We start from the raw sequence: 12,763 nt of genomic DNA on the forward strand, positions 1-12,763 counted from the left end.
CCCGAAACGAAGCCCCGCCCTGCTCCCTGGGCTCCTCCTCCTGCTGCGGGAGGCGTGGCTTCGCGGCTCTCTCTCTCTCTCCTGAGACTTTGCCGAGGCGCCATTTTGAAAAGCGTTTTGTTTGTGGGCTGAACCCGAGAGAGACGAGAGGAGGAGAGGCGGCTTTCTCCTCCCACCCCTTTCGGCGCGGCCGCGACGTTGTTTCTGTCAGCCGTTTGGCAAAGCGTCGAGCCGGGTAAGTCCTCCTTCGCTCCGCGGCTTCTGCTCCGTCCTCGTTTTCTCCTCCGCGCGCCTGGAGCATATACTGTATAACCGTCGCCTCGCTGGGTCAGGCATAAAAGGCCTGATCCTGCTGCGTCTTTTCCCTCAGGAGAACCGGCCAGAATTTTTGGACACTACTATAAAAATACAGGATGGGCGTAGAGACACCACCTTATACCGTCAACCAAAACTGACCGACAAACATACTTCTAGCTACCATTCCAATCATACCAAACAATCCATTGTATATAGCCAGGCGCTACGTTACAGCCGCATCTGTTCCAACTCTACAGACAGGGACTCTCACCTAAGAGATCTACAGCAAACCTTTTTAGAACTAAAATATCCGCCTAATAAACAATAGATCACCAGAGCCAGACTGATGGGGGGGATTAGTTTGAAACATCAGTCAGAGGTTTACAGCAAGTTATACAAAAAAGGTCATATAATATAAAATGCAGCAAAATATTAACATAGTTTATTTAAAACCCTTTGGCCAGCTCTTCAGCTGAAAAAAGGCTTCCAGAGCAGCTTAGAAATGTCAGACTTTTAATTGAAAATAAATGGCACAAAAAAAAAAGGGATGCTGAGGGATGAGGAAACCACAAACTTGTTCTTGGTTAGAGAATTCTTGTACTGACCACTGGAGTGGAAAATTTTAGGGTAACCAAAAGTGCCGACCTCTGCTAATAGGAACCCTGCAAGCCCATTTCTTCTGCTATATCCTTAACAACAAGAAATTTAAGTAATCTGTTTTAAACTTTGCTAAACAACAACAAAATGCCTTTAAAGTGTCTTGAACAAAACATAAAGCTTTATTGTTTTAATGTATAATGAGTAAACTCCATTTCCCACCTTCCTACCCTCTTGTACTGCTACTGTTCTAGTCAGTTTCATAACACATGCAATCTTTGAGCAATACTTAATAGAACGCAAAGAATAATTTCTTAAAAGAGAGATGTGTGGTTCATGTTCCCCTCTTCTCTGATGGGGGACTATTGTTCTCTTATTCTGTGTTACCCATAGTAGTGCCTACACAGTACCTTTCCATGTGTTCACTGAGAGTGGTGGTGGAATTTTCCTGTTGGCCAATGTAAAGTGGCGCATGAGTCTCATTACGTCTCCCTAGCCTCAGGGTTGACCAGGCTAGTCACATCCACCTTTCTTGCATCTGAGGTCATATATGGTATTAGATTTAGGAAAGTTCAAGTAGCAGATGTTGCGATGTTTGTGTTCCTGATTCTTCCTTTATAAGAAAAAACCCGAGCCGTTTTGCCTGTCTGCACTGCAGTTGATTTCAAGCTGTGGCTGCAAGGGAAGATCTGATTGAATCTACAGATAGAATCACCTGACATCATACAATGTCCTGTGATTGATAGGTGGGCAGGGTTGCCAGCAATTAAAGTTGCCTGTGGAGGGCTGGCCCTCTGGCTGGCTGGATCCAGTTCCCCACTCCTGCTGTTGGCCCAGCAGCCTTTCATTTGCCTATTTGTGACATCTTCGTTTTGAAACTGTATTCATAGTTGCATTGTACAAGGCACAGACTTGGGTAAGATTATCTAGAAGACTTGCTTTGATATTTCTCTTTGTATCAATAAGATGGTGTATAATTGTTGATAACTATTTTTAACAGACGCAGGTGGCGCTGTGGGTAAAAGCCTCAGCGCCTAGGACTTGCCGATCGAAAGGTCGGCGGTTCGAATCCCCACGGCGGGGTGCGCTCTCGTTACTCGATCCCAGTGCCTGCCAACCTAGCAGTTCGAAAGCACCCCCGGGTGCAAGTAGATAAATAGGGACCGCTTACTGGCGGGAAGGTAAACGGCGTTTCTGTGTGCTGCGCTGGCTCGCCAGATGCAGCTTGTCACGCTGGCCACGTGACCCGGAAGTGTCTCCAGACAGCGCTGGCCCCCGGCCTCTTAAGTGAGATGGGCGCACAACCCTAGAGTCGGACACGACTGGCCCGTACGGGCAGGGGTACCTTTACCTTTACCTATTTTTAACAGACTCTCCTGGAAACGTCCAAAATTACATTAGGGGAAATTTGATTCTTAAACTTTTATGTTGAAACATGACTTTATTTTCCGTTCCAGTATTTCTAATAGATGGAAGAAGGAGCTGAAGACCTAATGGATCAGCCTGAATCTGCTCCAGAAAACATACAAGTGACTGAAACAAAAAAAAGGTGAGATATAATTCCTAAGTTGCAGCTGTTGTTAAATGTCATATTTAAACAATGAAAAATGTTTTATAAAAACTAGAAAGAGTCTTATGGCATCTTGAAGGGTGGTATTCAGCTAAGTTTTTCTTAGAGTAGTTCCAATGAAATTCATGGAAATAACTTGGTTGTGTTCATTAATTTCAGTGGGTCTACTCTGAATAAATGTGGTTGAATACCACCTTAACATATATGTATATTTTCATGTTCATCAGCTGCATTAAGTGTTATCCTGAGTTGTAAGTACATGTGTACTGGGATTGTAAGCAGTCATCCCCCCCTTCCATTGGGTTTGTGGATATTTTTACATATATGTAATCTGAAACTAAGTGTCCTAGGTCATGTACTAACATAGTGGGTTGTATCCAACTAAATTTTACTTTGAGTAGACCGATAGAAATTAATTCACTGAAGTTAACTCTGACTATTACTGTCAGTGGATCTATACTCTGAGCATGACTGGTACTAGGCACAATGCAGCATTCCCAGGTAAGATCAATTGATGAAAGATTTTGAGTGACCTAGGGTTGCCATATTTTGAATTGAAAATCCGGAAAGAAAAGTTGTTGAGCTTTTTTCTTTTTGGGGAGGGTGGGGGGCAAATTTGTGAGCCATTTTTTAGCTAGTTTTATGGAAAAACTGCACTGCCAACATGGGCTGCCATACTTCCAGGTTTTCCATATATTTGCAGTATTCCATATACAGTATGTTTGGGAAATTCCGGACATATGGCAACCCTAGGTTGACAGCCCATGAAACTCTGCTTCTGTGCATGGTTTAGGAAGGGAGAGCAGGCTCATGTACCACAGCTATGAGGAAATCACAAATTCAGTGGGTTAAGACTTCTAGTAGGGAAATGCAATTCTGCAAAGAACTTCATCCATCTTGTTAGTTAGTTCTGTGTGGCCCACAGGTTATTTTTGACCCTTGCTAAAGGAGGATACAGCTTTCCATATGGCACAAAATATCTGCATGTTTGATGCAAATTTGTGTTCTCTTTTATGGGTGGGGCAGAGGGCCTAATCTACATACAGTGTGGACCTGCAAAATCCTGTTGGCACCCCTAGCCATAGTAATTGGTCTGTGGTTCTTAGAACAAAAAAAAGTGGTCAGAATTTCATATGTTCTCCTTTGTTGTGCTCAGAGGCTCAAGAGGTCGGGGAAGAGGCCGAGGTGGCAGAGGCTACACTAGAGGGAAAATGCGAGGCAGATCACTGAATGGCTTTGGGCCGATAAGGTAATCTTTCATTTTTTTACCTAATGTACATTATTTACTTATTGTATAATGTTGTACACATTAACTTCAGGGTGCAAACTTCCTAAGCTTTAATAAACAGTTGCAGTTTGAATTGTGATGGTTTTGCAGGCTTAAAGGGATGTGCATGCAGGTACATTTCCCCTACTGAAATGAGTGTTGCACTTGCTTGCAGATGGTCACAGGTCCAACTTCCAGTATTTCCAAGTAGGGCTTGGGAAAGGCTCCTTCTGAAACTCCTGAATGTGACTGCCATTCAGGGTGTAGCCAAAATGGTGTCATCCAGATGTCATTGGACTGTAGCCCCTCTTATTCCTGACCCTTGGTTATGGAATAAGGCAGCTTCATATGTTGAGCTGTAACCAAGAATGTGGTTAGAACTTAATCATGATCTTGTGTTCAGAAAATCAGCTAAGCCAAACCTTGACTTACCTCACACATGGCTTAGGAGCAAAAGGGACCGGAAAGGACCAAAATGGCTGCAAGCTCTTTTCCAGGAGTCTGCACATTTGCAAACCTGGACTTTTGTCTCTTTATTAAGATTTGCTGAGTTGCTCATGCTTTTAGATTGGTGCTGAAAAGTTCTTGTTTTTGTAGACGTGGAATGGGAAGAATGCGCCCATATTCAGATGTAAGAGGGCGAAGAGGAGGACGAGGCGGACCTCTCTTCTCGCCATCTCTGCCTCGGAGAGGAATGATGAGAGTGCCTTTTCTGCCACCCCCACCATGGTTAGTATTGAGGTTGACAGTGCAAATATATTTAAAAACAGTGACTGTAGTTTTGGGTTAGTTAGGGCTGTGCTTGGGGTTGATTCACCTAGCCATATGTTTTATATATGGAATTTGCATTAGTTGCAGAATTTGGGGCTTTCTGCAAGCAAAGTTCACAAGACCCTGTTTTCTTGTCAAATTCCATAGAATTGGTTGTGTGAGGGTCCACAAAGGAAAAAAAAAAGTTTCAAGAGCTGGAGATCAGTTTTGGGGATTTTCCACTGAGGAGATGACACTGCAATTGATGGGGGTTTTTTTGGAATCTAAGTTATGCAACCGAAAGGTTGTATGTGACTCAATATCAGGAGTGCTTCTTTGGAAAGATTTGGGGTTGTAAAATATACCTCAAGATAGCTGGTGCTAATCAGACAGTGAAAGTTTAGGATTGAGAGCTACTGAGTTAGATCAAGCACTCCTGTACATACAAGGAGAAATTACCTTCCATATATATATATATATATATATATATATATATATATATATATCCCCCACTCATCTGAAATTTGGAGAAAATCTTTTAAAACAGGCAACTATTCCTGGCAACTCTGAAAGCACAATTTTTAGATTAAAAAACATGTTTTATTATCAATATGATTGCTGTCCTGGGCTCCTTTGGGAAGAATGGCAGAACGTAAACTGAATGAATGAGCAAATTCTAATAAAAATTACCGTATTTTTCTATGTATAAGACTAGGTTTCACCCCTAATAAATAATGTCCAAAATTGGGGGGGGGGGCGTCTTATACACGGGGGCCATCTCCCCCCATTTTCTTAAATAGGGGGCGTCTTATACATTGGGGCGTCTTATAGACAGAGAAATACGGTATGTTTTTTATTATTTGAAGAAAATGCCTGTCTGAAGCAGGGAAAACAAAACTAATAGTTACATGATATATAACTGGGTTAGTAGTCATATGATGATGGTCAGTTGGGTCTGTCTCTGCAGTTTTGAGCTTCCTCCCCCACCTCCCCCTCCCCCACCACCTGGACCAATGGGCTTCAGAGGAATACCTCCTCCTCCCCCCAGAGGCAGAGGGATGCCGCCATGGCCACGAGGCCGTTTCCCACCTCCAAGCAGGTAAGATTCCTTTCCCACTCCCCTTTTTAGCTCATTTTACTTTACACTTAAAGAATTTTATGTAACAGTGTTTAAAACTTAAGGAAGGTTAAGTATTCAGAACGAGGCATATCACGTAGAGACTTAAAAAATCAGAACTTATTGTTAGCATAATATTTAACCACACTGGAAGCTTTCTAAATATGCATGTTGAAAGCATACTCCCAAATTATAATGTAGGGTTTTAAGTCTGTTGTTTTTAAAAAGTAACTCTTTTGAGAAGGGAAAAAACAACAATTATGATTTTATCCTTTTATACAGCTTTCCCAGTGGACCCGGTGCACCACCTCTTCCGCCACCTGGGCGGGGCCAGAGATGGCCTGGGCCGCCAGGTGGCAGATACTATTAAAGAGGCTTATTCTTTAAATTCAGTAACTGGGATACATCCTTTTTACCTTAAGACCATTTGAAATGGCTGGACTAAGAATTGCCTATAAAGCATTAAAGAAGGCAAAGAAAATAACAGAGTGCTTGATATTCCATATTTTTCCAGCAGCCCTTATGCACCAAGTTGGTAAAAGCCATATATTTTTTAAAAATATCCTAAAGACCTGTGACTCCTTGGACACTTTCAAGAATATCCTTTTGAAGCCTGTTGTTTGTGGACCTTGGCATCTGCACACTAAAAGTTAAAAGAAAGATATCTTAAGAATAGGTCAAGCTTTAACTTAATATTCACAATTAAGTTGTGTGCAGCTCTTTTTTTGGAAATACATCTTGATTTGTTTCAGTAACATGTATTTGTTTGTTCTAAATCTTGTGAACTCTGGTTTCAAATGCACTTACATGTGGTAACAATAAATTCATCAAGATGCTTCTTACTTCAAAGGGGCAATTATTCTGTATCATGTGGGGAAATATAAGCAATGCACAAAATGTAATGGATAAAAGAAACTGTGGATGTTAATTTAAGAAAAAGAAAAAAATTACAAATGAACAGAAGTTTATGGACTTTGTTTAAATTTTTAATTACTGTTTCTGTTACTCAGCTTGACCTTGGTGTTTAAATTTCTAGCATGTAATAACTACGTGTAGTACATGGCTAAGCATTTGACCTATTGTATAATTACAACTGGTGATGTTATCAAAAACATAAAATGAAAGGCTATATTAAAATCCGCAGTGTGCATATTGTTTTAAATGACAGATTTCTGTACATTACACAATCACTTTAGATTTGATTTTGTTGTGCACTAGAAAAACTTAACAAAAATGGAACATGTAAATCTTTTTTTGCTTGTTAAAATAACAGATAAAATTGTAAAATTCTGAAACAGTGCTGTTTAATGTCAAGGATGATCACAGTCAGTAAATTTACATTCATTAATACGGTCTGTGTTCTTCTGTGCTGAGGGCTGAATAGAAACTTTTTTTACCAGTCTGGTGCAGTTTGGGACTTTTTAACTTAAGCAGTTCCTACACTGGGTCCAAAGTCTACAAGCAAAGTTTAAAAAAATGAAGAAAAGCAATAAATTGAGGTATGAAAGCATATATAGATGTCTATATTCTACTCTTAACACTTGGCTTCCAGTTAATTGGTATCTTAACAAAATGTATTAACCTTAGCTTTGATAAAACAAAACAAAAACCCGACTTAGATTGATACTTGATCAGACCTTCAACGTTCCCAATAAATCATGAAAGCTAATATTTAGCCTTCACAACTTATTCTTTAAAAGTGAAAAAATTCAGCTGTGTATAACATATTAGAAAATACTTTATTCTATTCATTTGGTTAAATCATTATGCTGCAACGATGCTTTGTTTTGACTTTGTGTTGGTTCATTATGTTGGTTTAAAAACACAGTATTGACTGCAACTTTTAAAAAAGTAATCTAATGTTGCCCAATGGTGAAAGAATGATGCTGTTGTTATCTTCTGAAGGGTAACATAGTCACCCTTTGAGGCCAGTGGGAGATGGCATGCAGACCTTTGGGAGAGCTTTCATCAAGGCCTTGAGGTGAGACAGTATTTAAACATTTTCCCCACTCACTTTCTTTTTCTTTGAGTGAAGTGCACATTCATCCGAGTTTGATTCATGTCTGAAGTGGGGCACATACACAACACACAGTCTCGATTCTGTTTCACTCAGAACATTAGCGGCCAATATACAGAGTTACCTCTTAGTGGAACCCAGTCATACAAAAGGGATTCATCAGGTTCAGTTGGAGAAACCAAGTTGCCGAGCACATGGTGGTGGGTCAACCAGGCGTGTGTCCAGTGAAGCTGGGCTTTATGCAGATCTTTACCGAAAAGGTTACTGTCAGAAATTACTAAGCAATACACAAATTCTGTTACTTGGAATAACATTTGAACATATAAAGCCATGTTTACACTGAATTGGAACATTCCTCCGTCTAGTCCAGGGGTGGGGAATGATCTAGCTACCAGGCTATATCCTTATCTCTGCAACACAGAGACACATAATAGATCCACTTTGTGAGGTGGGTGGGGTTGGCCATCTGTCAGTCACCTGACCTCATGATGTCAGATGACCCGTTTTTGGCTGTGTGGTTCAAGCGCCATGCTTATTATTGGGGCTTGCAAAAGGTTGGCTGTGCACTGGGCTTTGCAGGCGCTTGCAAACCCACTTTTGGCACAGATGCATCTTTACCTAACCCACAGTTGAGACTGCATGTAGGGCAGGCTCGTGTGGCTTAGCCCAAAGGGCCTCATAGGTTTCCTGCTGATCCAGCCTAGTAATGTCTGTTCTTACTGACCATGGATCTCCTAAGATTTTCCCCAGCCTTGTTTTCTGAGATAGCTGTAACTTGGTGCTTCCAGAAATTGAAGCTGGCCTTCTGCTTGCAGATACCACTGAGCGTGGCCCATCTTGTTAAAGGAACCACATGCCCTTGATTTCCCCCTTAAACTGAAATAGTATTTGCTGTTCTTCATTCAATGTGTTTGAAAATGCAAGGAGAAAAGGATTAGTATGTTCAGTCTTCTATATTATTCTATACCAACTGCTGACAAGAGTAATGAACAAGCAAAGCAAAGCTGCTTTGGTAATAGTAAATCAGTACTAGCCTGTACATTTAGTAGCAGGAATATATTGCTGAATTTTATCTGTTGATATGGAGAGAAATTGAACCCACGCATAAGAGAGAACGCAAACACTTTTAGTGCTCTAGTACAGCAATTCACCTACATGATGGGCAGAGCAATCAAAAATGATAAGGTAGCATGGTATGGCATATCTACCACTACATCCCAAGTCCTGCTAGCTCATGCCAACCAGGGTAGGTGGTGTGGGTGTTCTCTGTCAGTACACCAGTTCAGGCTGGCATAGCTGAGGGAAGGGGAATGTAAAAGCTTTGATGCTGTTACATAGTCAGCTTGGCTTTGCCCTCTGCTTGCACCCCATTTCAGAGGTGTAGTACCTCAGTTGTCTCTTAATCCCATTCAGCACTAAAGATCTGGGGCTTGGAATTCCTCTTTTCTTTTTCCTTTCTTTTACTATAAGCTGCATGAGGTTACTGTTCAGAAATTTAAAATACAGTAGCAGGCTGACTTAACATATTTCTGATTTTTAATGTTCATGGAGAAGCAATCAGTTTGGAAGCTTGCAATCGCACAAATGTTTGTATAGACTGAGAATTAATTGTCCTTTCTAGTGTATTAAAGTTGCGGCAGCCATCTGAACTGTGTATAAGCATACTACTCTGCAGGAAGATTTCAAGTCTATTGTTAAGGTAACACTTGCTTTCATTATTGCCTTCTTTTAAAAAAATGGTGATGCTGCTGCTTTGACAGTGAAACTGTTTTTCTGACCTTCTATATTTCTGTGGGGAACATCCATTGCAGATGTGGACTTAAGTTAACAGCCTGCGAAGCAATGTGTATCGGTGCAGCTATTTTAACTTTTCAGGAAGATTAGGTTGAGGTCCCGTCTCCCTTTCCCGTGAGACTGCAAGGTCTCTGGAATGTAAACAGAGTCCTGTGACTCCCAGCAGCTGCTCAGTGGGAAACAGAAACTAACACTCTCCTCCTTTTGATAAAATTCTACTTGCACTGAATTGCAACTGAGTGCAGAAAGAGCTAGTGTCTAGTGCCTGTATAAACTGTAATAATGCTCTGATGCAAAGTGAAATGATGGAAACATGGTCCTAATATGAGCAACACATGCCTTCATCATTGGCCAAGCAAGTTCAACCTGCTTGGCTCTCCTTCCTTAACTTAAGAAGTCCTCAGTGGGAATTGTTGGTCATGATGTTGTACAGGATGATCAAAGGCTGACACTAGTAAAGACAAAGCAAGGATGAGGGCAAAACACGCTACTTTAATTATCTTAGCATCATTTGCTGAATCCAGACTTACCTGAGAGTAAGGCCAATTGACAACATTTCAGTGTTTGAACACATAATTTATAATCATCTTCCCCCTCACCCCTATTTGTTGTATCACTTAAAAAAACACAACCAGCCTGAATAGACATGTATAAGATTATTCAGACTTACTCATTACTAAATTAAGCTAACACTAATCTTACACTTGTTTATTCAGAGGTTAGTCCCACTGGGTTTATATAGGATTGCAGAATTAGTCCAGATTCAATTCCTTGGTATTTATGTTTCTGATACTATACTTGAACTGTATTGTGAGAAGCTTTTGTAAGTTGCTCTGAGAGTCTATTGCCCTATTTAGAAAGGCCATTGTATTGTTATTTTAGCCACAGTCTGGATGTTTTAAGAACCATAAGCAGAGCATGAATGTGGTAGGTTGCCCCAGGGACCCAGCGTTCAGAAATACTGTTTCTGTTACCAGGAAGAATAGTCATTGATAGATCTCTCATCTTTGGTATTTTTGCACTGATCCTGTTAATTTCAATGGGGTCTCTGCAGAGGAAATTCCTGTTGAATTATTCCCCTTGTCAGTAACTCTGCAAGTACATTTAACTCAATTTTTTTCCATAGGGACCATTTCACAGACCTTGAGAGAAACACGGTAGATAAATCTTTCACAGTAGCCTGATCTTGATTCTAGCTTGAGCCAAGCGGTGTGTGTAATATATTAGGAATGTTTTGTCTATTGCAATAAATTACATCCCAAGATCAACTCATTTTAATGACAAAAATGTATTTTGTGGTCAATGAATGAGAAACTAATAAAGTATCTAAGCACTGTGATTGTTGTGTGATGGAAGTATTTACAAGGTGTATACAGTACATCAACACTACTCTTCTGTGTAGCATCATTGGGAGGAAGGAAATGGCTCATATGAATATATACATTATTCACTGCATGCTTTCTTCCATGCTGCAACTCACAGTGGTGGATATGAAGTTTCCTGTCTGACCTGAGATTATTCTGTAGACATATTCATCCAGTTAATCCTAGTTGTAAAATCCAGCATCTATTCCTACCGCACAAACCCCTTTAAATGAACAACTGCTACTCAAGAGGACATTATGCTCTTGTCTATGGCCCTATTCATCTTCTGTTGCACTCAAGCTGCTTATATCAGATGGTTTGCTTAGGTCCAATGGAGCTCCTGTTAAACTGGCACAAGATACATAGCTGGCTTATTTTGCCCTGGCACTATTATTGCTGCTGAGAAGATATGTAGCACTTTTAACTTTCTGGCTAAAGTCATCAACATGGGGTGGAGTAACAGTAACCCCACCATTAACTAAACATGACTGGTAATTCAGTCTCCCTGCTGTAGTTTCTTGAGAGCCAAACCACATGGGGAGCTCTCAATACAAATAGATACCTAGCTAGACACTCATTGCCTTTACAGCAGTAAGATCATGTACTGACCAGTCCCTGTATCAGGCATCTTTTTTGTGCTCTGGCAGAGTAGAAACCTTTTTCCCTTTGTATTTTCTGTATCCTAGCTACCTTGAGTCTGGTTGCTAAGAGACAGCCTATACCTAGGATAGCATTGGCTATTTGTGATTTTTTCTTAGGAAGACAACTTTCTTTGAAACACTGTTTCAGTAAAGAAAGAATACTATTCAAATGTTGCTCAAAGCAATAATGAAAAAAAGAACTTGATTCCCTGAACTAAATAGAAAAAGGGGAGAGATGCAGTTTTCAAAATTATCCATTTTGCGTATTTAAAAAAAACACAAAAATTTTAATTTAAAAAAAAACCCTGAGTGAGACGTAACAATGCAGTCCTTTATGGAAATTGGTATGTTAAATGGAGCTTGTTCATAGGTTGGTGAATATCTTTTCCAGGAATGCCAATAACTACTATGGGGTTAGAGCATTCTGGGTTTGGTTCCAAGAGATCAAAATGCTTTAGCAAACTGAGTGATTTGTAAAACAAGAATATGGTTGCTGGGCAATTGAGATATTTGGGGTGCGGGTGCAGATTAACATATCAAATTATTAAGTGTGTTTATGGGAGAAACAGATTGGCTTGTGCCCCAGTTAAAAATATTTCTGTAGGCTTTTGATTGTTTCCTAAACAGCCTGTGGTTATTAGTAAGCTCTATGTGGGAGATTAGCATCTGCTCAGGGCTGGCCTAATTAAGACAAGCTCTTTGGCACAGCTTGGTCTTACACTTCCTCTTTAGCAACAACAACAAAAAAGCTAAGAAGGAAAAATCAGCTTAAGATTACTGTTCCAGCAGTATGCCCAATTCTCCAAGAATAGCTGACACTATGGATCAGAACTAACAGCAATTGGGGAAAGTCATAAATCCTGCAAAATCATCCTTGGCCGTGTGAAATCGAAGCTCTGTCTCAAGCAATTAGACATTTTGCATCTCAAGCTGACTAGTTCTCATCTCGTTTTCAAAAAAGCAGTCACTTTTCTTTTTAGAAGCGGTTATTACACATTAAGTACTTGGGAATTTGGTGCCTATTAAGTAGCAGGTTAACAGGGTAATTTTTTATCCACTACAATTAATGTCCATTTGGTAATAAAGAGAATGAAGATAAAAGAAGCACCTTTGCACTGAAATTGAGGGGATTTTTTTTCTTCAGTCGAAGCAACTGAACCATGTCTCTATAGCACTGCAACCTTGATTTAATCATCTTAGAGTAAGCCGCATTGAACTCTCTTCTGAGTAAACACAGGATTTCACTATACATCTACAGTTGCCCAGTGTTTTTTGCAGAGAAGCAGGACAATTTCTATGATTGTTTAAACACTAACATGAGGCTGCTTCAGGCTTCTTGCATGAATCAT

The 12,763-nt window shown here is 40.3% G+C and overlaps 1 protein-coding gene across 5 annotated transcripts; it reads left to right on the forward strand.

Moving 5' to 3' along the window:
- The first annotated feature begins 58 nt into the window (after nt 1–58).
- Nucleotides 59–10,748, forward strand: SMR3B (submaxillary gland androgen regulated protein 3B). Of its 5 annotated transcripts, none has more exons than XR_008329717.1 (7): nt 59–235; nt 2,352–2,443; nt 3,621–3,713; nt 4,329–4,460; nt 5,449–5,580; nt 5,881–9,314; nt 10,536–10,748. XR_008329717.1 is itself a non-coding variant. In XM_053383289.1 (6 exons), the coding sequence occupies exons 2-6, from the start codon at nt 2,364–2,366 to the stop codon at nt 5,966–5,968; spliced, it is 525 nt and encodes a 174-aa protein (XP_053239264.1). In that variant the 5' UTR covers nt 66–235; nt 2,352–2,363; the 3' UTR covers nt 5,969–10,748. The 5 variants fall into 5 exon arrangements, 2 of the variants coding, with proteins under 2 accessions (XP_053239264.1, XP_053239265.1); XR_008329715.1 differs by having other exon boundaries at nt 66–235; nt 5,881–7,579; nt 9,237–10,748; XR_008329716.1 differs by having other exon boundaries at nt 66–235; nt 7,504–7,579; nt 9,237–10,748.
- Nucleotides 10,749–12,763: the final 2,015 nt, after the last annotated feature.

This window comes from Podarcis raffonei, chromosome 3 (genome assembly GCF_027172205.1).
Source record: "Podarcis raffonei isolate rPodRaf1 chromosome 3, rPodRaf1.pri, whole genome shotgun sequence".
Lineage (NCBI taxonomy): Eukaryota > Metazoa > Chordata > Lepidosauria > Squamata > Lacertidae > Podarcis > Podarcis raffonei.

Excerpts from the sequence above, each read along its gene's own strand:
- SMR3B (XM_053383289.1), top strand. The coding sequence starts at position 2,364 with ATGGAAGAAGGAGCTGAAGACCTAATGGATCAGCCTGAATCTGCTCCA. Across the intron at positions 2,444-3,620 it reads GTGACTGAAACAAAAAAAAG|AGGCTCAAGAGGTCGGGGAA; the intron begins GTGAGATATAAT and ends TGTTGTGCTCAG. Across the intron at positions 5,581-5,880 it reads CGTTTCCCACCTCCAAGCAG|CTTTCCCAGTGGACCCGGTG; the intron begins GTAAGATTCCTT and ends CCTTTTATACAG.